This window comes from Lampetra fluviatilis, chromosome 50, assembly GCF_964198595.1.
Source record: "Lampetra fluviatilis chromosome 50, kcLamFluv1.1, whole genome shotgun sequence".
Classification (NCBI taxonomy): Eukaryota; Metazoa; Chordata; class Hyperoartia; order Petromyzontiformes; family Petromyzontidae; genus Lampetra; species Lampetra fluviatilis.
Window position 1 is genome coordinate 2,230,802 of NC_136324.1, and position 24,470 is coordinate 2,255,271.

The 24,470-nt window shown below is 47.7% G+C and overlaps 1 protein-coding gene across 3 annotated transcripts in view; it reads right to left on the reverse strand.

Moving 5' to 3' along the window:
- Nucleotides 1-23,187, reverse strand: part of LOC144948610 (dystrophin-like) — a 639,922-nt gene extending 616,735 nt beyond the window's left edge. For all 3 annotated transcript variants that reach the window (XM_078878206.1, XM_078878207.1, XM_078878208.1), the window contains exons 1-2: nt 23,055-23,187; nt 17,604-17,823 (exon numbers count right to left, since the gene is read on the reverse strand). In XM_078878206.1, the coding sequence (XP_078734332.1) occupies nt 17,604-17,676 (73 nt within the window). In that variant the 5' untranslated portion in view covers nt 17,677-17,823; nt 23,055-23,187. The remainder of the gene's footprint in view (nt 1-17,603; nt 17,824-23,054) is intronic.
- Between the last annotated feature and the right edge of the window lie 1,283 nt (nt 23,188-24,470).

The window sequence follows — 24,470 nt, forward strand, 5'->3', positions numbered from 1 at the left end:
CAGGTGCTTGGTGGAATGTGAACATCGCAGGCTCGTGTGAAGGCGGCGGCGGTGGCTTGTGGCGGAGCTCTTCATCCAGCAGTGGATTGACCATGACTTGACGTTGATGATAGAAACCCAGTTAAACATTGTGCAATGCTGGCACCAAAAAGTTAAACTTAACAACAGCCTGGGTAACAACGGCGCAGTTTGGTAAAAGGTTCGGCCGCCTGGAAAATATAATTACCCCTTTGCTGTGGCACATCGACGAAGCGAATTGCAGCACAGTAACGTCAATTAAAAGCGGCAAAACCGATAGCCATCGGGGTCGGGGGCCAACCGCGTGACTCAAGAAATGTTGCGCGCTTTACAGTGTGCGGCGCGTTAGGGGGTGATCGCCGAGGGGTTTGCTTACTTTTCGATTTAAAGCTTTCGTGACTGCAGGGATTCATCTTCTTGGTTCTTTCGGTAAAGTCACGTAGAAGGGAAGTAATAAAATAATAAAAATAAAACATAATAAAATAATTCTCACGACGTTTCGGCCACAACGCAAGCAGCCGCCCTCAGGTGAAGACCAGGTCTGTCGGGGAGACAGCGTCTGAATGAAACACCACCACGCTTGGAGCGTATATTTAAGCTGGGTTGGAAGGGGGGGAAGGGCGCCTTGACAAAATAATTTGCATATCAAGAGGAATTTTGCATATTTATGGGAAATGCAGATATGTGATTAGTACTACTTGTGAAATGCGTAGGAGGTGGGCAGGGGGTTTTCAAAGTCATATTATGCCCGTGCATTATGCAGGATTAGCAGCATCAAAGGGAGGGGATAGGGGTAGCATTAATAAAGGGAAGGAATGCCAAAAACGCCGCCTCACCCGGTGCGGGCCCGCCACCCCAACTGGCGGGAAACTCGACTGAGGGGTCGGTCGCAAGTGGCTAACGTGTCGCAGCTCCCTCGGTGTGGGAACCGGCTAAGTGGGGGTAGGGTGGGTGGCAACCGACCGCTCTATCATTTTAAGAACCATTCCCTTTTCATGTAGGCGAGGGGGTGCGCGCTAAGCAGTTGGTTACACAACCTCCAAGCGACGCGCCGATGGACGCCACCTCAACCGGTGCGGACTCATGGCGGGTTCCCATGACGGCTTTTTAATCGATAACTTATTTTTTCGTCGATCATTCGGGCCTTTTTAAAAGATGGTTGGCACGACATCCTCCCCTCTCGAAGGTGGGAAACCCCCTTCCAAGCCAAGCGCTTCAAAGCTCATCGGATTTCTCCAAGATAAATGAATATTGTGTTTCAGATTCTATCGCGACACTGCCGATGACGTCGCCCAGCCCCGTCCATCTCCCCCATTCCTGCGACGCACGTGGGAACAGGAGGCACCCTTTCTTTCCTTCCAACTATTGTCGTGCGACTCGATTCGTTGAGAAATCTAAGAGAGAATCGGCGTATTACTCGATTGTTAATCGGATACCCCCGTCTCTTCTCAGTGATAAACACACAGCCCCGCTGTCTCATACTTGGCATACGATTGAGAAATGCCTTCCAGATCCGCAGGCTGGCAGCCCCCAGCAACAGATGGCAAACAGCACGTACGCCTCTGGGACGGCGAAGGCACAGGGACCCACGGCTCCAGAGTGACAGTGGCAGGTCGACGGCAAACAAATTATCCGTCTGTGGATCTCATTGTTATCGTACTTTTATTCCATTGACTTCATCCCTTTGACCTTTCCCGCATTTTCCCCTTTTTTCCTCTCTCTCTCTCTCCTCACTTTGGCAGCCAAAATAATGGCGGGCTTGTTTCGTGCCAGTTTAAGCCAGCTGCGAGTTTGGTGTGTGACCTCGGCACCAGGTCAATCAAGTATCCTGGAGAAAATGTATGCGACCTTTCCTCCGAGTTTCTGGAAGGTCACACAGCGCCAGCCTGCGCTTATACCCAAGGACCGGGCGAGACCTTCGCCTTTTATTGCTTCAACAAAATAATGTTGGAGGGCGATTAAAACACGCAGCGAATGAGAAAAATGTTGTGAGTGCCGGTAAAGGCTAATTAAAGTGCACACGTTTTATACCACTGCAAAGCTATTTTAATGTTCTTTTAGATTAACAAAAAATGCTGTGCTTGACAAGTACGTGTGTAAAACTGACACGTGTATAAATACAATGGTTCATATTGAGCCTGAACACATCGGTGCAATAATCAATCTCAGTGTTTCCATGAGGCAGTCAGTCACCATGAGTGTCTGTCAATCCACTGCTGGATTATAAAGACATCTCCAAGCCACCGCCTTTCCCGGGAATCATCCTGCAGTGCTACAATCCACCTGACACCTGCACAGATTCCATTGCTCCATCTCCACGGTGGACGCCCTTTCCGACGCGTTCCGCCTTCACGTCACGTAATCCTTGACCAGCCGCCATCATCATATCATCATCATCCTTTCTAGCCATGGCATGTCCTGCCCTCGCCCACTTATATTTCCTTTACAGTTCACAAAGCTGTAATTATCCTGCGTGTCGCTCTTTCTGCCTCTTAATGTCATTCCATGCGGGGATCCCTCCACCATTCTCTGTGCACTTTTCAAATCTCCGTTCAATTTATTTTTTGCGACCGCTGCGGTACGCTCCAAGTCGTGCGTGCGACGGTAAAGTTCTCCTACAACAAAAGAAGAATGCACATTAATGCATTACCTGCCCTTTCAATGCCATCATTTAATAAGCAAATAAACGTTCTGTTTCCGCGCACGAGCAGGATTGGGGGGGAGGGGCTACCTTGCCGCGCGATTCGTTTGGCGACGTTTCAAAGGCCTCGGAGCGATGCGTCTCTGAACCGCGGCATTTAACAGCATCATCTCGCGTCGTTAATCGGACGCACACCGCAGACAGGTGCTCAGCGCCACGCTCGAGCAATTACAAATACAATGAGGCTGCTTCCACTCAGACGGACACCGTTGTCCGAACGCAATGGCTAAATTTAATTAGGGGGGGGGGGTGGGTCACGTCACGCGAGCTCACGAGCGAAACTCTTGCATTGGCTTTCGCGTGGGGCAAGGCTTGCTCCAGACTCGCTGAACAAAAGAAGAGCCATAAGTCTCTCGCTAGGACCTAATAGCAATTAATGTTAACCTTTTAAAGATGTGGGGAATTAGTTCTGGAAGCTGTTCAATGCCCGGCCTTTGTTGTAGAGTGTTGGCCTCAACATTTCAGATTTTAACTTATGAATGCCCCTTTCGTATTTCTTGCGCTCGATTTCCTGTGGCTTATTATTTCTCCTCGCCGTGAAAGAATTTCCTTACAAGTGCCCATCCCTTGCGGTCTCCCACCAAGCGACTCACTCGCCCGCCCGCTCACCCAGACGCCCGCTGTGGTTCTCAGCGTGCTGGCAAACTCCACCGCATCGTTATGCATTCACATAAAATGCCGTGGATTATTAATAGACTCATTATGTGACCCAAATAGCAGGATGCGCCTATTTTGAACACATGCTAGGGATGTCTGAATTATGCTCCACATCAAAACGGTGTTTGGACATAATACGGTAACACGTTTGGTCCTACTGGCAGAGGTGTTGAATAAATTCAAGGGTTACCAGTTTGTGTGTATGCCTGATACATTTAAAGTTTCATTTATTAGGTATAGCCCTGTAAGCCATGCGGCTCTTGAGTCGGGTGCAACCGCAACAAACAAAAAATGAACAGAGAACATCTTAAAGAGACGACGCGCAACAGAAACATCCTGGATAAACCAGAAAATCTTCCAGGAAAAAAACACCACCGTATTACAACGCTGTGTGCAAAAATCGATACTTACGAAACAAGGTTATTGCACGATTCTGACTTTTTTTTTTTACCAGAAAGTTCTTGCATTGGGATGTTTCAAAAGTTGTGTCGGGGATGTGCGTTTTGCCGTGCGTTGGGTGAAAACCAGAATACAGCACTGTACCCGGCTAAAACCCAACGCACACACATGTTGTGTAACTCCACACACGTGTAGGTCCACACACGTGTAGGTCCACACACGTGTAGGTCCACACACGTGTAGGTCCACACACGTGTAGGTCCACACACGTGTAGGTCCACACACGTGTAGGTCCACACACGTGTAGGTCCACACACGTGTGTTCATGAACCCACTTGTTGCCCTGTCAGTACGACTCTAGCAGTGCCGTCATCTTAGGTTATCGCCAACAAGTACGACATCCGGTCTGAACACAGCATCTCCGCTGTACGTGTCACACCAAAAGAAATAAGCTCGCATGATTAAAGAACCACATGCTCTTTTGCTTCACGTAACATTTTGGAACATGAAGTGTAATGTTATTCGTTTTGAGAGAATGGCATGCAAACCGTTAATTTTCGAGTTTTGCCTGTTTTTTTGTTAGGATCAGGCACGGTTAAATTTGGTTAAGCCTCCGTTCTCCACTTTTGTTTTATCAGCTGTGCTGCCCGCCCAACTGCGCGCATCCACGTCTGCCTCCATCACCTCCATCTCCAGTCCACCCTTAAACAAGACCAGTTATTCATGATACAGGACTGCTTCACGACTACAGTATTCATTCTAATAACTTTCAACATACTGTGTATATATACACTTTTTGCAATTTGAGACCTTGTGAAACGTTGCCTCATTGCTCTTAAGCACTGTGGATACCACACGTGTTCTATTTATGTCAGCATCATCAGGGGCCATGGTCTACCCACTGCTGGATTACGGTCTCCCCACGCCATCACCGTCCCCTCACACGGTCCCTGCGATGCCACAATCCGTCGCGCTCCTGCACATAATTGAACTCCATCTCCGCGGAAGTGGGTTCCTATTTTCGCAGCCGCTGATGCCACCTGTTTTGTCGATCGGTCATCCTCCCTGCTGGCGGTGTCCTGCCCAAGTATATTTACTTTCCTTGAAACGTCAGTCCTGTGTCTCTAGATTGCATTTGTTCCCCGATGCATGCGGTTCTGCTTTCTGTCTCTCAGTGTAGATCCAAGCGTGCGTCTCTCTCTCTCTCGTGCTTCTCGTTGGCGCTTCTTCAATGTTGTGAGCGGGTGCGCTTCTCCTCATTTTGTCGGTGGGTTACGTGCACCAGTTTAAAAATATTCCCTCTGGCGGCATACCGGGTGGGATGCTGCTTTTCATCACCTTCTGTTTCCCCGCCTCTTTTTTTTATCCTTTTAATCCCCAATTGGCCTTCAATAATTGCCCTCGGTACTGTGTTTCCAGTTGTGCCCATCGTACGCACATTTCACTACGTTTTCCAAAATATACTTTGCGGTACATTCACTGTCGCTTCGCTCATGTTTATCTTCGAGCCCAACTCTGCAGCTTCCTTTTTTTTGTCTGAAGTTCATCTGCAAATTGCCTTTATTGTCCTGAGAAGAGCACCCTCATGTATCACAACAGCGGAGAGGACTTGGGACCCCCCGGGGCAAACATCCGTGGCTAATATGTGCAGAACCCTGGCACGTGACGGCTTATATCCTTCATGAAGAGTGCCATGGGATCCTTTTACGTGAGCAGTACCTTGCCATCAAGCACACTTGTGATAGTGCACCTGGCCCACTTGTTTATCCGGTGTCCCAGGATGGCAGGCCTCAACGGGATTTCCTGCTCGTGCGTGTATGCTCAACTTCTTTTCGTACCGTATCTAGCCAACCGTGCTAACTGGAGGTGCAAGTATGCTCATCTCGTGTTTTACAGCCAGTGCTGGAAATTCGTCATTCCAATAAAAAAAAACGCCACTGTTGCATTCCCCAGAAAGCGATATTTGTTTGATCGATGGGTCGAATGGGCCGAGTCAACGGCAAACGAGGATGTGAAGTGGCCACCTTCCGATCGCGAGCCGCTAGCTCTGCCGCTGAGTCACGCAGTGACCGCGTGGACGGCAAGCTGGGACGAAGACATTTTGGCCTCGGAAGCGAAGTACATGACAGCAGGACTGTCACACCACCAAATCAACAAAGAATATAACTCAACGCTGGGGCACTTCCGCATCCTTCATTTTTTTGAGCGAGGCCGTTTAAAAGTGCTTGGGGACAGAGGTTGGCCGGGTGGCTCACAAGTCAAGAGTGCTGATCTGGCACCGATTAATTCCTGGGTTCTAATCCAGATTTCAGTCGCCTATGATTAAACGCGTTTGTTAAGTGTAATGGGTTGATTGTATGAGCCCTGTCACCAATCACTGCATGTAAATAAACCCATCAAAACAACCTTGGTTCTGCACTTAAAATATGGCTAAATTCCAGCTCTGAGACTTTAAATACTGCTTTGAACGCCATGCGATGAAAATCGCCCCGTATCCAGAGTGTCTGAAATAGTGCTACCCTTTGACGAGAGGTCACGTGAAGCGATATTAGAGGTACCTCGGCGATATCCACTTCCGTGGACCGTTTCTGACACGCTGCGACAATCGAACGGATACATTGCCCTGTGGTACGACGCCAATAATGCAATCGAAATAAAATTAGGGAAAAATCACCACCGGAAACAAAATTATCGTGCACCGTGCTACGTTCATATTGGCAGGGGAGCCACACTTGACCATGGCGCAAAATATCCTTTACAGTCTGTGCCGCATCCACGAAAATCCCTTTGCGACGCACCCAAACGACACGAGTGCAGTCGCCATAGCACCTGATCGACGGGTGCGTTTGCGCGGTAGGTCCCCGACATAAATTCTGGCATCGCCTGCAGGCTCTGCTCACACTCGGTAAGAAGCATCCGTCTGGAAATTTACGAGCGCGCAAAAAAAAAAAATCCTGCATCATAAACGCCGGGGCGAGGATTGCACGAGGGCTGAAAACATTTTAAACGGCAAAGTATTCAGGAGAAGTTGACTCGTCTCCAACTCAGAAGCGTTAAGCAGAAGCAGAAAGGAGCACATCATTTAACCTCAGTGGTGGGGGGGAAACACAAAAAAATCCACTCAGTTCAATGATCTTAACGAAGTCGTTTCAGTTCAGTATCCGCGCGGCGAGTGTTCGTCCGTCAATATAATGGAGATGATTTTACTGCAGGGGCGAAGACATTCACACTCCACTTTGCTTCGATGCACAAAGGGTGGTGCTCCTGAATTTCTGTCTAATCGGTGGCCGTTGACCACTAGCACTCAAGCCAGGCCAAGGGCATTCTTTAGCAGCCATCGGTTTATTTGAATGGAGCCAAACAGCCGTTCATTGGCACGACCGCTACCAACGGTCTTCATCGCTTCCTAAAGTATGCAAAATAATTGTCGTAAAATGAGTGAGCATTATAAAACACCGGCGGTAATGGAGCTACATTGAGGACATACGTTCATTTGGGTGTACAACAGGCATGCAATGCACCCAGTAATAGTACCCACCAGTATAATTAAAAGGGCACATGTTGTGTGTGGTGGGGTAAAACGTGGGTACTCCGACCTGTTCATCTAACGGAGGCGCTTCCACCAGCAGTTGCATCGACGAGCAATTACCAGCCTGCACATTTTCCGCCCGCTATGGCACGCGTGGGATCGTAAAAGGCAAAAGAGAACAACTCTGCATCATCAATTCATGGGACCTGTCACTTCATATCAGGCACAACTTGGCACTTAACATAAACGTGTATTCAGAGATTAAGTTTGAAGGCCAGTAAACCAGATGGAAAACGGACAACAGTGTAGGTCATGGTGTAGATTTCAGGTTTTGTGGAATTGGCTTTGATTCTTTTTTTTTTCCAGAGCACATTTTCTTTGAATGACCTTGGTACAACATCGCGCTCAACAAAAGAATTATCACGGGCGGTTTGCTTACAATCGCGGCTTTTGATGCAACGAGTCGAGGGAGAGTCGTGATGACGGTCTGAGACCGGGGCTAAAGTCGCCGCATCCGAGTGAAATAAATTATCAAGACGTCGTCTCTTCGAGTTAACCACTCAAGTAGTTATCAGAGGAGATCACGGGTTAATAAAGCGAATGACAGTGGAGGATGAATGGCAGAGTGCACACAGAGGCATCACCCGGCTCAGCAGGAAAGATCTTGGGTTTTTACCGTGATCAATTTTCTTTATTATTTACTGGCCTGTGTCCCTCATTCCCTCGTGAGCTTGGGCTATATAATGGTACTTTATGGCTCTACTATGTGTGCCCCCTACATTCTGCGTTGCAAAGTCAAGTCAATATGAAGCGAGACAAAAAAAAACGGGAGTGTACACATACAGTATAAGAGATATCAACATGCCACGTTTAAAAGCAATAATTATCATGAAATCGATACCTAATTTTGAATTAAGTGCTCTATTTATAACCAGGTAAGTGCCCACTGATGTAACGCATATATTCTATATTGGAAACTTTAATAGAAACAGCACTGTGCTAATAAAACTAAAAACTGGGATGATAAAGGCTTCAGGTTAACAGTGGATCAATGAACACCAAACATTGCACTGTATTAATCAACAAAATAAACTGCGTGGTAAATTAAGCAAAGTGTGCTCATACGTTCACACGTTTCACAAACCTGAAAGACTAATAACAGCTTATTTGTCAGTGAAAATTATTATCACTCGAACTGTTTAATATAAAATAAACAAAAGTAACCAATGCAGAAGCGTCAGAACTAAATTCTGTGTATTTCTGCTCTCAACAGCATGCTGCAGTGTTAAACTGATATTCAGAGTTCTAAATCAGAGGTGGAAATTCCACATTCATATGGCAGGTGTTGACTCTCTAGAGAACAACCGCCTTTGCTTTCCAATAGAGGTGCTTATTGTGTCAACCCCCTGGTGGTGTCAATGGCCGAGTTAACCCTACCCCAACCGAGAATTGAATTCACAACTTCCTCTTCGTCGCGAGCCAAGAGCTCTAACAATCATCGGAATGTCGATGATGATGATAAACAATATATAAAACAGGAGTTCAGATTCGTAAATTCAGCCAATATGGAACTGAAACGACGTACTTGTGATTTAAACAAAACGATGCGTGGGATTGCATTACCAGTGACCAGGGCCGCCCACAGGGTGGGGTGTGGGGCCCGGGGCAAATCACACCGTGTGGGCCCCCCCCCCGCCGAAGTCGAAACATGGGGGCCCCCCAAAGCACGGGGCCCGGGGCGGTCTCCCCAATTCAGCATACCCTAGGGACATCACTTGCAGTGACGTCCACGTGTAGTGACATAGAATCGGTCATGTAGTAGCATAGCGCTGGCTGCTGGCAGGGAAGGGGATCTGCAGTTTACAGCAGCCCTGACTGACAGCAGGTCACGTGATAGACCAGAAGGGGGGCGTGGCCGGGGGCGGAGCCAGGCCACGCTGGCAGTAAAAGAGGGGCCCCGGGAGGGGAGCTCGGGGCTGTCGTGTGGAGTGGGATCCTCGGCATTGCTGCTGAAGATCGCCACGTTCGTCGCTGTCGTCGTCACTTGACATTGCGCTGCTCGACAGACGGCTAGCGTTGTGTGTAGGCTAGCAACCAGTGTAGAGTAGCGTATAAGCGAGAGACTGAGGAGTGTGTAACAGTGTAGGGTGTATATTATTGGTTCTTTCGGTAAAGTCACGTAGAAGGGAAATAATAAAATAATACTAATATAAAACAATCATCAGGTGTGAAATCCACAGCAAGAAATTTGATTTTAGATGATTGCTTGTGTTGCAGTCGAAACGTCATGAAAATTTTTATTGTTTTATATTTGCATTATTTTATTATTTCCCTTCTACGTGACTTTACCGAAAGAACCAAGAATATGAATCCCTGCAGTCACGAAAGCTTTAATTCAAAAGTGTAGGGTGTGTATTGTACAAAGTGTGCTCGGTGTTAATTAAAGAACTGCCTCCAAGTACTTGTGTCTCCAAGTCACTACACACGTACAAACAAAACCCAATACTTTCACCTATAACACTGCCCCGCAAGACAAGAAAAATATTAGTATTTGGTACGGTGAACACAAATACAGAGGTATAATACACTCTCCCATACATATCATACGCGATCGTGTGTTATTATTAATTCATGTACAGCCCTCTGCGAATCGAATGCCGGATGAATGCCACCCCCATGCCGTGCAAGTCAGGGAGATTGTCTGACTTTATTTCACCAAACTGGTCAGTGAGGGCTGGTGAATGTAGGGGCCAGCACTGGTTCAGATACCACTCGTCGCTGGCGGTATAGCCTGGAGTCAAACTCAGGTCACCGAGTTCACAGCACAGTGTGCTCCCAACTGCTCCACCGTTCCTCCAACTAGACAGAGTATAATAAATATGCTTTCAACTTGGGAGAGGGGGGCAGCAATCTTTGTGTTTTCGTTTGTTGTCCTTCCCCCGCACCTCCAATTAGCACGATTGGCTGTGTACGGCGCGGGATAAGTTCAAAACACATACATAGCCATTCTAATAATCAAATTCAAGAGAGCCTGTGAAAACAATATAACTTTTCATTGTATAAACAGTTTGAAATAATTTTGGCAGGTTGAGTTTTTTGAAGGCAGTAAATTAATTTACCAACTTCTGCATCAGGTTTCCGCGACTGTGCTGCATCGCTTGCCCTTCGATGAGTTCTCGCTTTCACGCAATAACCTCCCAAGCCCGCGGAGCGAAAACGTCGGACATCGCGCGATGTCTCACGGGGGCACAACCCAGAAAACGCAACTTGCTGCCAGACCCCATTCAAGCGGCGTTCGCGCCACACGTACTCGGAGGAGGGAGTGAGGAAAGGCTGGGAGGGGCCCACAGACAGCTGTCGTCCTGGCAGATCAGATTCCACACCCGAGCCATCCCTGGCCATCCCTCGGCCTTACCAAACTAGGCCCGGGGCTCTGTCCCAACCACAGCAACAGAGCACACCGCATGTTTGTGTGTGTGTGAGCTCTCCGCTAATGTTAGCAAATGCCAACATGCTTCTGTTCACTTTTTTTTAGATTTTTAATGGCTCATAGCTCGCAAAAAAAATAGACAAAAACATAAGTGCGGTCACCCTGCAAGCAGATTTTTCAAGAGTGCGCTGGTGGTGGGGTATTTTTTTAGAGCCAAGGCAAGAGGCAGACTTATTTAAATATTTCCTGGGTGTAACTTCCACATATTTGTAGACGTTGTAACCCACTGTGCGGCATTGTTACGAGCACCAACAACAGCACCTCAGTATTCTGTCTTCGGCCAATGAACCAAACATAAAGATTTTGTATTTTTATATGTATGCTACATGGACATATGCGGCACGATGTACAGCGTAGTCTCCGGATTGTAAGAAGCTATAGAAAGTAAGGTCAACTTTTAACGATGAAAAGTTAAGACAGTTATACTCACCTTGTCAAACGCACAGCCAAACTTTTGCTTTCAAATACTATGGGGGGGGGGAGTGCATCTTGTAATCCGGAGAATTTAATATTTGTGCTTTATTGTCCTTGTTAAAAAAACTATAGATTACCTTTAAAGCACAAAGGTCCTACGGTACACAATATTATCTTTGTTTTTTGGGTGATATGGGTGAATAGATCACTCATGTTGGAATTTCTTTTTATCAACGGGGTAACGGTCATTTGTGTGCGTGTGTGTGTCTGGCAAAGAGGGCACCACGTGTTTGCCTGAGAAAAAAATATTTTGAGCCTGTGCTGGATTCCAGCCCCGCCGATTACGATCGCTTTACATCTACATGGTTCCGAGCACCGCCAAAACAAAGTGTGCCATCTTGGCACAGACCCATGTCGGTCTAATAATTGGTTTATTGCAGCATTGATCCTCATGAAGTACAGCGTGCAGGCTGGGAAATCAAAACTGTCGGCAGAGTCGCGTTGCCGAGCTGAGGAGGGATTCTGTCTTAATTCCCCTTGCGTGTAGATCAATAGAAACCCTTTGCCAAAAAGACTTTCATCGTACACCTCCCCGACCTCCCCCCAAATGCATCCGTTTCATCCGACAGTGCATAAGAGGCTTGCGGATACATTTCTGTGCTTACTCAATCATCACCATCATCAGTATTATCATTTCTCTAGAACTGGTTCTTGTGTTTAGTTTGTTGTCCTTCCCCGCACCTCCGATTAGCACGGTTTGGCTACGTACGGTGCGAAACAAGTTCAACATACGTACATCACCAGCTGTGGTCAATCCACTGCTGGATGAAGGCCTCCCTCCCTCCCCCCCCCCAAAACCGCCTGCAGCTCTCACGATCCCGTGAATTAACAGTCCACCACCACCTCCTCGCACCTGCACGACAAAACTGCTTTCATCCCTCCCAACTCCTCCGTGGTGGATGTCCTCTGGCATGCATTCCATCGCTCGGCTTAGAAAAATGATGAGGAACATTTGAAATTCATTCGCGCACGCTATTCGCGAATGAAAAAACACCGCGCGGGTATTTATTTACGAGCACAGTTTGAAGCACCGTTGGCAGTGATTGCCCATTAGCACAGGGCACCTGCTAAGTTACCGCACGAGAATGAACACGTCAGCGCTAATAATTTTCCACGCATTCCCTTTTTTTTTTCAACGGGTGATTTTTCAAGAACTCTTTGTTGGACTTTCACCAACACCCCGCTCGCGGGAACGGCACGGCGAGACGCGTGAAAAACACATCCACTGCACAGCACACGTGACATTACGGGGGCACACCGCGCCATTCAGCGTGCTGAACCCGTGTCAGCTGGTCTGGCGGCGAGTGCACCGCCTGTTAAATGCTGTGGAGCAGGGACGGATAAAACCGCAGCTTGCCAGCTGCACTCTGCTCCCAGGCAGTTCAAGTGCCGCTTAATAGAGACCAGCTGATTTTTTATTTAAAAAAAAAACTTGATTTGAAACAGGGAAAAATCCGCGGAAGCGGGAAGCGGCCTGGGGCACTCTACCCTGGCAATGATGACCAGAGAAGAGTACTACCCCTGGAGCACTCTCACAGATTTCTAATTTCAAAACTCCACAGTCAACCAGCATGAGTGAACCAGCCGCATCGCCACCTCACGTGACCGCCCCATGTGACCCGCTTCAGAGATATATGGTATGAATATATCGGTATGCAGCTCATGGGGTCAGAAATTGTGGCCACACATAACATACTGTTGTCACCGTTGCATTTCGTTCGAGCCACACACTGGCCAAATGCACATCAGTGAAATTATGAATCAGCCCACACGCATCAGTGGTCATGAATTGTAACATCACTGGAGTTTGGCGTGCGGTGAAGTCATGTGTGATGTTAAATTAGAAGCGTGATATATTCACTACCCAGTTCATAACCATTCAATGCCAAATCTGATCTTGAAGATTATATTAGATATCCTGTTACCATGCAAGCTCTCTGCCAGAGTGTGGCATTGGCTGAATGTTTATTTACAACTGTAGCGGTGTGTGTGTGTGTGGTATTTAAAGAGAGCAAGCAACTGCCAGTATGAATAACGGACAAGTAAAATTTAATCTTGGTTTGCAAATCCAGGACACGCATACAAACACTCTGCCAGTCCAGACCCTGGTGGTAACAAATTCCACTCCAAAAGAACACCACAGGCTGATTAATGAGCACAACATGACAATGTATACCCTTCGTGTCAAACGCTGCTAAAAAAAACACGTAGCATTTCTGATGTAAAGCGCAAAACGTAATTAAGCTCACACCACTTGATGTGTACGCCGCAGAGGTACGGGGAAATGTGCAGGTACAAACGGATAATTGAGTGTCGAGTAGAGAAAATTAATGCGTGTAATATAGACAGGCCGAGGAAACGGCCTCATAGCAGATCCGTAACGGAGCCCTACTGGGAGACAGTGGGGGTGGCGGGCGGGAGGAGATATTCCAGGAGACACCCCCCGCGTTTCCCCCTAAACCCTCACACTCCCACCCTCAACCCCTTTGAGGCTTCAGCAGGAGTGCTGAATCTCTCATTCCGTTCTATATGTGGAGGTGCCAACCCCAGCCCATTCCGACAAGGCAGCCGACTCCCCGTAAATTACTGCCACCGCATGCGCACATGTGCAATTGTGCGGCAGAGACTTAGATAAAGACTGCCCCGCGTAGCCTAAGGCAGGCCGTTGGGGGGGTGCGCGGGGGGGGGGTGCAAGAGCTGTCAGCGAGCACCTATTAAAAAGGCCAGCACGGCACGCGAGGACTGGTCTTGCCACGGCACAACGCCCGATTGCCTTCGTCTCTCCGGTGGAGATGTTTATATTTGTCAAATGTCTCAATGCAGGGCCCTTCGGATGAAAAAAACAAGTAGTGCGATTCAATGAGACTTTCCTGGATAAAAGAGCATCATTATGTCTGTATGTATGTTGAATTTCTTTCGCACCGTACGTAGCCAATCGCGCTAATTGAAGGTGTAGGGGAAGGACAACAAACTAAACACAAAAAGCAATTCAAGAAATTCGTTTTCAATGTCGATTGAAAAGTGCTTAGCGCCCAGTGGCTTACTAATATCGTAGGGAAGTGTGTTTCAGACGGTCGCAGAAGCGCATCTGAAAGTGCGGCGCGATGCGGTGACCGTCTTTGTTCGATGGCCAGCCAAACGCCGCTGCTGCTACGAGGATGACCAGAGTTCATGTGATGATGGTTTACGCTCCTTGACGAGATCAGCAAAGTATTGTGGTTCATTTGTATCATCATCTGTCAAGCCACAAGTATGGCCAACTCATCTGGTTGGTGCAAGGTACTAAAGTGCTGCACTTGCTACTCATTTCAAGGCAGAGTTCACCGTGGAGGAGATCCACGACGGATTCATTAATTACGGCACTGATGTTAGCCTCGGCCGGCACTCAAAAACACGGTCGATGCCCGGTCCGCGGCCGCAGTGCACCATGCCAGCGTACGCACGCACAACAACAACAACAACCGCCATTCGCCACTAAGTGGCCGTGACGTCACCACGACGCTTGTGCCAGGCCAAGTGCACCTTGAGGCCACGTGAAGTGTCGAACGCCCCGCTGGCAGGAGGTCACGGGGCAGACCCAGCAGGTGCCACGGGTCGACTGACCGAGATGACCGAGATGACTGGCTGATGCACCACCTGTGCCCCCTACTGTACCAACTTGCTGTGCTTTAGCCACCCGGCACACGCACACACGCACATACAACAAAGTTCCCCCGTATAGCCTGTAACAGACTGTAGGGGCAAGTGCTGTTCGTGAGCACCTATGAAGGCCGGAACGGTACACGAGGGGGTGGGTGGCCAGCACCACGCCCGACCGCCTTTGTCTCCCCAGTGGCGATGTTTACACATCGCACTGGGTACTCATTTGAGGCTGAGTCGACCTAGGGGAGGCCCAGGACCGGTTCAGATAATCGTCACTGGTGTTGGCCGTGTGCGGGAATCGAACTCGGGTCGCCGGGTTCATAGCGCAGCGCGCTAACCGCTACACTACCGCTCCCCACGCACACACACACACGCACACACACGCACACACGCACACACACACACGCACGAGCGCATAGTAGGGTTTGAGTGAAGCACACGGCTCGTGAAGTGTGCTCTGCTGCTCCGATAAGGCTCATCGTGCGAGACCCACGCCCATGCGGACTAATATAGCAGCATTAGTCATGCGGGCCCCTGCCGTTCAGTAGTGGGGCTCTCTGAGCTTTTACATAATTGCATTATTTACCCATTGCTGCAAGAGTATCCGAATCTACGTTTGGATTTGTGTCATCCGTGTGCCTCTATTCAATTTTTTTGTATTACTGTATTACCAACTGGTTCATAAACATTTTGGGAGACTTCATTCTGGTGAGAATTCCAGCCAGTTTTACACTTTGAGATCTGATTAATGTCTCTTTCCACCTGTTGCACCACGAAAAGAGGGTTTTTTTTCGTTCAAAAAATAGCGAGTGACGAGCCCATTTTAAAATAGGGTCAACTTGTGCTGTTATTATATGTCCTACTTATATTTATCCATTTATTTGTGGATCCAGTAACCCTGCGATTATTGCGTATTACGCATTACTCCATTATTTACTGGTGCATTTCTTGACAATCATTTCTAAAGCACTTTCATTCGCTCGGACAATGCATTACCTTGTATACTTTGGAATTTGGCCGTGAAATTGACGAGACAAGGGCCAGTACTTTACAAAGGCTGTCCTACATTCACAAATAAATGAACCATCACACTCTATCTCTAGTGAGGGCATAGTGTATTTTTTTAAATAGCTCTACGATCTAGCAAGGCAATGGGTGACTGGAATTGAAATTCCAGGCGGTTAGCCGAGGACACAGAGGGAGGCACGTGCTGACTCTAATCCCATCCTGTCCAGTGGGCAGCAACAAAGAATTTCAGGCAGGAAAGACCGACATGGTATCAATGGACATTCGCACAGCAGTGTTCTCTATGCGCTATAGATTTACATCACAAGCAGCGTTTGTGAGACGCTCTGAAAGTAGCTCCCTCCACGACCCCTTAGCACCGCTACCACTCTTCAAACTCCAAAGGAGATATTTAAAACCCTTCTCTTGCGAAAGCCAGCGAGGGGCGCAAGGAGGGGGCGAGGTGCGGTTATCGCACCAGGTACGCATTTATAAAGCCGAGCCAACGTACGGGACGCCGAGGCCCAGGTCAAATGATCACCACCGATGGCAGGCTGTGTGTTGGGGAATTGTACTTCGAAGGGCATGTTCACAGTGCGGTGCACTCACCATCAAACAGCCGCTCCCTATAACAAAGACAAAGATTCCCCCACCCCCACCACCATATAGCTTCTAACAATTTAGGTTGGCAAGGCACACGATGGGGTGAGTGGCCAGCACCATGCCCGGTCGCCTTTGTCGCCCCAAGTGGCGATGTTTACACACCACACTGGGTACTCATTTGAGGCCGAGTCGACCTAGGGGAGGCCCAGGACCTATTCAGATAATTGTCACCGTTCACCGTGAGCAGGAATAATACCCGGGTCGCCGAGTTCGTATAGCAGCGCGCTAACTGCTGAACCACACACACACGCACACACACATGCGCGTACACACACAGACGGTATCATGCCTGGCTGCTCTGTTTGGCCACGGCCATGCCCTCATGGGCACAGAGGCCAACCTGCAGCGCTGCACGTTTCGCTTCTTTGAGGGTGGAATGTAATCACAGCCACTGGGTTAGAACACACAGAGCACTCAGCAGGGCCTCATACCTGCCCCTCCACTCTTAAGTCTACAGGCCGACTCCGTTGCTCAGCTTGACGGGTTTTTTTGGTTGCCTGGGCGTCAGGCTAAAAAGCATCACTTTTCCTTTGAAAACATAACTTTACAGAAAATGTACAATTCTATGTCTACTGATCGGCAGCTGGCGATGAGCTTTTTTGCCAGTGAACTGTGGGAATTGAAAAAGATTGTGGAATAAGCCTCAACTCTGCCGATGAGACCCACAATTTTGAAACCATTCCAGAGTTTGCACGATTAAACTAATTCTGCTGGATAATGTTAGCCTGAAAGCTGATGGGACTGAATCGTGTGATGAGACGTAGCGAAGTTGTGTTAAATGGTCGAAGTGATGTCCATTCTCATAAAAATTGGTGGCCAAAGAAACGCACCAATATATTAACCTGTCGCCGTGTGTTTTGCTCCTGTAAACATTTTACAAACTCAACGTGGATAAGGAAGGATAAGGAGTGTCACATTCTACGCCTTGTGATGGTTACATCTGCCACTCCTGCTGCTCCTGATGCTGCCGATACTACTGCCGCTGTCGATGTCGAAGCCGCTGCTGCACGTGACGTTTTCCTTACCACAGCGTGAGCGGATGAGGTCACCGAACTCATCTCCGACGGTCTCCTCATCCATCTGGTCGGCAGTCGCCATGGCAACCTCTTGCAGCGGCGTTAACAACGGGCTCCGATGTCTCCCTGGCGAGAGACGACGCTTCTCGCTCCCCTCGGCCCTGTCTGTTCAGTCCGGCTCACGACGGAGGCACTTCCCCCCACCTCCCTCAAAATCCACGAATGCTCCCTGACAGGGGAGACAACACGCACGCAGAGGGCAATGTGGTGTGTGTGTGTGGACCGGGCGGAGCGTGCGAGCTTGTTTTATTATTTTCTTGGACATTACGGGCTGCCACCTTGGCTCGTCTCCACCGCCGCCATCAACATCATTCACGTGCCGAGTACCGGTCAGGGGAGGTGGAGCGGGGCAACTGCACCCAGCGGGGATAGCTGCTAGCTCGGCTCGCCTTCAATGGAGAGAAATTTAGATTCTCGAAAGTGTTCATGGAGGACCAATTCAGGAACCTTTCGATACTGGAGAGGATTATTCGAGAAAACGAGAAAAGCCACGTGCGTCGCGATGCAGATTTTAGTGACCACTCGGTGATGCGTGCACATGGACGTTCCGTTTTGTAAATCCACTGCTGGATGAGGGCCTCCCCATATTTTTTAACAGTGCCTGTTAAGGTGCACTCTTCACAGCGTGGTGCTATGGAAGCCGTCCAGCTCATAATCATCATCTCCAAATGCCTCGCAAGCCATGAGGATCTTTGACCATACTTCACCACACTAGTCAGTGCGGGTTTGCGTTGAGGAAGTGCAGAACGATGGATTGTGCTGCACTGGCCCGTACCGCCCACGATGCCTACTGCAACGGTCTTACGGTCATGGTAGTCACCCATCCAAGCTCTATCCAGGCTCAACCCTGCTTAGCTTCCAAGATCTGACCAGACTGGGCACATTGCACACGATTTGGCTGTTGGCAAATCAGCATGTTATGTAATGTGTTTGTTACAGAATGTCAGAAATACTATTAATTTGTGGCTTCATATATTAATCAATTATTGATGTCATCGCGAACAACACACAATGTGATACATGAAATTATTACATCATTGGATCTTTTGAAAGCCATGTTTTTTTTGTAATTACAATTATTGATTACAGATTAAACATAAGCATGGCAATATAAGAATAGGTTTTCCCATTTTTTCTGGCAACAAAACAGGTTTCAGTTTGGTGTTTTAACATCTTTTGTTCCCAGAAAAAATGGGAAAATCTATTCTTATATGTTGACACTGGCAAAGGAGGTTCCATGAGATAAGCATGGCAAGTTCGTATCATCACGTGGCAATCTCGTGATCATTATTCAATTTCGGTGGACTGCTCCCATCTATCTGAGCGACTTTAGCATGCGCACACAGCTTTAAACAATATTCAGAACACTCAAGGCAACTTTGAAATAAACTTAACAGAGCTATCTTACAGAGCCTCTTGCTGAATAATACCACATGTATTAAAAAGTTAAGTTACAGCTTTGCAATAATCTGCTCACCCCACTGGAGGCAGAAGGGCCTCCACTAGAGGGAGCTCTAGAGAGCCCCTCCAGATGGTATTTGGCCTACTCTTCCACACTACATCCACGAGCGCTGAGAAATGCTCTCATTTGCATACCATTTAAAGACATTTCAGCCCCTAACTCAATCTGCTGTTGGATGAAGGCTTCCACATTCTGTCAGCGATGGGGACTGACCATGTATCACCATGTATCACCAACTGGTGAGCGTGTTCAGATGGAGTATCCAGGGAGCAGTTCAGATATCACTTGCGACTGATCTGATGTTAGCCGTGGTGAGAAACAGGACTCACAGGGATCATAGCTAACCACTGCCCCACCGCTCCTCTCCATAATTAAAAAACTGGAAAGTTCACGTCGAATATGGAAACAGCAGGTTATATCTGTTTATTTGTAGCACAGCTATTTCACAGAATGTCAATTCAACATTTTTTGTTACAACCGCCAATAAAGATGTCCTGTATCGTCAACATGCAATGGACGAATGTGCCCTGCTAAGCAAATAAGACTTTTTTTTCATTTCAAAACAATATATTTCAGCTGAGGGATGAGCTACAAAGAAATGGGTATGACAAATTAAGGAGCAGCCTCCGAGTTGCCTAGAGAATGGGCTCGCTGGATCCCTAAACCAAACACCCGATAACATTCCACCATAACGGCAAGCGTAACTCTTTTTCCCCCGCAGGCTATTTATGATAGTAATTTCAATACGCAGCAGCTGTACTTCTAAAGTACATTCTGAAACAAATGACTCAGCAATAGAACGTCGAGAAGAGACAACATATAAGCAATCATTACTTTTACTTCCTTTGCGGCTCTATGTGACAATTTGTGAAACGTGACAATTTCCAAAGGTGCCCAGAAAATTATTGATGCCAAGCAAGGCCGTAGCCATGGAGTCAGCATTGGGGGGGACCAAATCTTCCAGGGGGTCTAGGGGTCCCCCCCCCCCCCCCCCCAGAAAAAAAATATCGAAATTTGAAAACTAATTTCTTGCCTAAAATATTTTAAAAAAAATCCACTAACATATGGGATGGACTTTTTTTTACAATAATTGTCTGATAGTGTATTGTATTACATTGCTGTTTTTTTTCTTTTTTACCATTTCTTGTTTCATTGTATGTAATGGCAGAGATTAGGGATTCATAAAGTACAACCATAACCAGAATAATATAAACAGAAATCTATGCATTGTTACATGAAGACAAGTCCAGATATTGTGGCCAAGGTTTAGCAAATTGTTGTTTTTATTTACATAGCATAGCAATTATTATTATTAAAAAATATTTTTATAGCAATATATTGGGGGGGGGGCATTTTGAGCATATTTGAATATTGGGGGGGATGTGTCCCCCCCAAAGTGTCCCCCCCCAATTTCTATTATAATTACGGCCTTGATGCCAAGTAACAGCAGTGGTCTTCTCGCCCTGAAATAGCACGTGTGTGCGTGCGCGTGCACGTGTGTGTGTGCGTGCGCGCGCGCATGCCCGTGTTTGTGTGTGTCTGGGCATATGTGACGAAAGTGGCTAAGGGTTTGTCCCATTTGATTAATGAATTTCGGTTTGTCTGACAGAGCAGTCTCTGTTGGAAAGTCTTTCACTGAAACTCACACACTTCCTGTTTACAAGTCTAGATTTCATTCGCCATACCTTAGCTTTGCTGGAAATGACAAAAAAAATTACCACTCTAACCTTAAATTAAGTATGCACACCGCAATATAGACAGAATTCATATTGCTAAGAAAAGTAAACTGGGCAGGACACATCATGACCAATGGTAAAGAATAATAATGGAGGGGCAGCCAAATAATTGTTTGCGTCTTGTATGTATGTTGAACTCCTTTCGCACCGTACGTAGCCAACCGTGCTAATCGGAGGATGTGTCTTGAGAGAAAAAACGTCAATCGATGATGATGTGGAGCGATGAAGACGTCAGTTCTTCCATTGGCGCTAGGTGCTGGGTCATCACATCGCAGGATCGTGAGAGACAGCGATGGCTTGGAGAGGCTGGCTTTCACCCAGCAGTGGACTGAGCATTGCTGATGCTGATCAAATAAAATACGTACCTGGAAAGTTATGTCTCACTGTCAAATGGGGCTCCAAAATAAGCAAAACTTTACATTTTGCTAAAAAATGTGGAATTTGCAATGACAAGCAGTGAGTGTTTTTTTTTACAATGCATTGTGAGCAGGCAAGCGGCAATTGCAGCCTTCATGTATGCAGCAGACGCAGGAAGTGCCTTCCAACATCACTGCCGATGCACCGCTTGGAACAACTTAAAGAACACTTCAAGGCAGGCTGGTGAAAGTGAGATTTTGGAGAAAGAGTAACAACAAGCGAATACTATCTCGGTCCGGAAGAGTTGGGAAATGAGTATACAAACGGATGGGTTAAAGTCCGTGTCGGCAACTCTATCAGTAGTTTGAATCCAAACCCTGTTTGTTGTTTTAATATGCTCTAAGGTTTAATTCAACTTTCGAGACTTCACCTTGTGCCATTTACAGAACCCCTTCGCCTGCGATGTAAAGTTCACGTTAAAGAGCCGCTTGCAAGACGCAGCGGATCTCGAGAGCTCGTCTCGAGTGTGGCCAGAAATGCTTTGAGCAAGTCATTGCAGGGCTGCGCCTTTAACTCTTGCACCATCCGTTGGAAAGTTGTTGGCCATCGTATGGCAAATTCACAAACTTCGAAATTAACTTTCGAAACCGCCACTGTAACATTGTAAAGGCAATCCAGGCGACTCGTCCCCCGAAACCTGGTCCGCATGGCATTCAGCATTTGACATTCAAGCACACAATTGGACATTGTTCAAATATCACAACGCCCCCCCCCCCCATCATCGTCAGCCGTGCTCAATCCACTGCCGGATGAAGGCCTCCCCCACCCAAGCCGCCGCACCATCTCGAGAAACAGATCCTGGGATGTAATAATCCACCGAGCTGATTTTATCGCCCCATCTCCTGGGTTAATTTCTGGTTCCTTGGCTGACAGCTGTCAATATTCTTGACTATCGGAAAACAACAACCCCTCCCCAAGACCACTTACTTTTCTTACACAGTTTTAAATGTCTTTATTCTGCGTGTGCTCTCTAATCCTGGTGACTACACGCCTCTTGGTCGCACTGTAACGTGCAAACACAGCTCTGCTTTATTTAACCAGGTGAGACTTGTACTCGGAGTGCAAAAGGCAGCTCATCATTAGCCACGGTGAAATCCACTGCTGGATGCACACAACCCCGGTGACATCGTTCGCTTCATCTCCCTCTCGGTGGAGTGGGGGGGGGCGTCTTCTGAACGACCTAGGGTCTCTAACGTCCACGACGCAGCGGGATAAGGTGGCAGCAACCACTTCGACCCGGATGGACACACGTGAAAAAGAGGCTTTATAGCTCGCCCAATTCCTCCGGTCTAAATAAATATTCACATTTTTTTTTCTCTCCGCCTGATGGAGACCGCTTGTTTTGCGATCGAAACGTCGGGTTTTTTTTTGCTTTTATTATTTCCAATTTATTTTATTATTTTAAAGTATCATTTTTATTTCATTTTCTATCTCCGTGACTTTACCAGATTCTCAGATCGACATCGTCGCGCGCACAACGACGACAATTCCCATCATTGGCGGCGGTCGACAGCGACTCGCGCTCAACTTCCACGCCGCCGCCACCACCACCACCCACCCCCCAACAAAGTTGCTCCTCCGAAGATAATCGCCAAGCCGCCGTGAAAACTTCTTGAGCCACCGCAAGCGACGGCAAACGAGAGAAAGCAAAGTGCGCGAAAGTGAACGAAGGTGCAGATGGGTGGGCGAGACGATGGCACACGAGGATGGAGGGGTGACGAGAAGGAGAGGATGAAACGCCGGGATGGAGGGGGTGAGATGAAGACACACACACACTCTTCTTACTTGTCCGCTTGTTTTCTTCTTCGGCCGCGGAAGACGGACCTGTCGGAGTCACAAGTTTGCGAGTGGAGGTGCAAGTTTAAGTAAAGTTGGTGGTGGTGGTGGTGGTCACAGCGGCAGCAGCAGCAACTTTGTTGGCGCCAGGAGCAGAGGGGGTTGATGATGATGGTGGTGGTGGTGATGATGATGAGAAGGAGGTGGGATTCTCGCGAACGTCATCACAAAGGAAGCTCACGCCCTCATCCCCCCAATGCCTGCTATTGGTTGTTGGTATGCGGTCCGGATCCAACCCATAATCATTGCGTGCGTTGCCAGCACCGCGGGTTAAAATCCTCCAGTTTGACGAGAACAATTGAGGCATTCATGGGTCAGTCGACTGCTGGATGGAGGCCTCTCCAAGGCGATCCTGCGATGCAGTTAAAATCCTGCACCCAGCACCTTGTGCGCGCACGAGTTCAGAGGCTTTGCATCGCTCCGTCTCCCCGGTGGATGGGACCCTCGCTCGGACGCGGTCATGCCCTCTCGTCTTCCCGCTCGGGTTATTATTCTTGACCATCAGCCATCATCATCATCATCCTGACAGTGACGTGGCCTGCCCAAGGTCAATTACTTTGTCGTTGTAACAATCTTTACGTGTGTGTGTTGAACTTCTTTCGCACCGTACGTAACCAGCCGTGTCATTGCAATTTTAATTGAGTTAGGAATTGCAATGGCAATTTGAGTTGCCCTTCATGAATCCGCGTGTCTTTTCGAATCCACGTGTTCATCTCTCTGCCTCGGTGTAATTAAATGAGCAATTCATTGCGAGACATCCGATTGAGGATCTTATGATTGTAAAGGAATGGTGTTATAACCCAACACACAAAAACACACATGCAGTAGTGTGTCTTTGCCTTGCACATTACGTACATACGTAGGCTGCCCAATAACGAGCTTAACGTCTGTGTTATAAAAAGTTATACGGTTATTTTTATTTGCGTTATTCTAGTACTGCTTCTGTCGGACCTCAAGGAAACTCCGTGTTTAGATGGTGGTCATTGGTCTCAATACGATCTTTGGGATGTTTAATAGTTTGTTTGTTGCATATTTATGTGTGGGATGGAACTGGAGTGCGTTGGGAAAACCCACGCATAGGATAGCTCTGTCAACGGCATGCCCGTCAACCCCTTATCAGTGCCTACCACATTACAGACCAATTCAGACCTTAGGGGCAGTCCATAAATGACGTCACGCGATTTTGGACGATTTTTAACCCCCCCCCTCGTCATACGGCGTTACAAAAAGTCAGACCCCCCTTCAAATGTGACGTCACAAAGCTCTGCCCCCCCCCATGCTTCAAATCGCTTTAAACTATTGTCATTGTAGTGCGCATTTAATGATGTTGTAGGAGAAAACATTTCTTTAAAAGTCTATTTAATT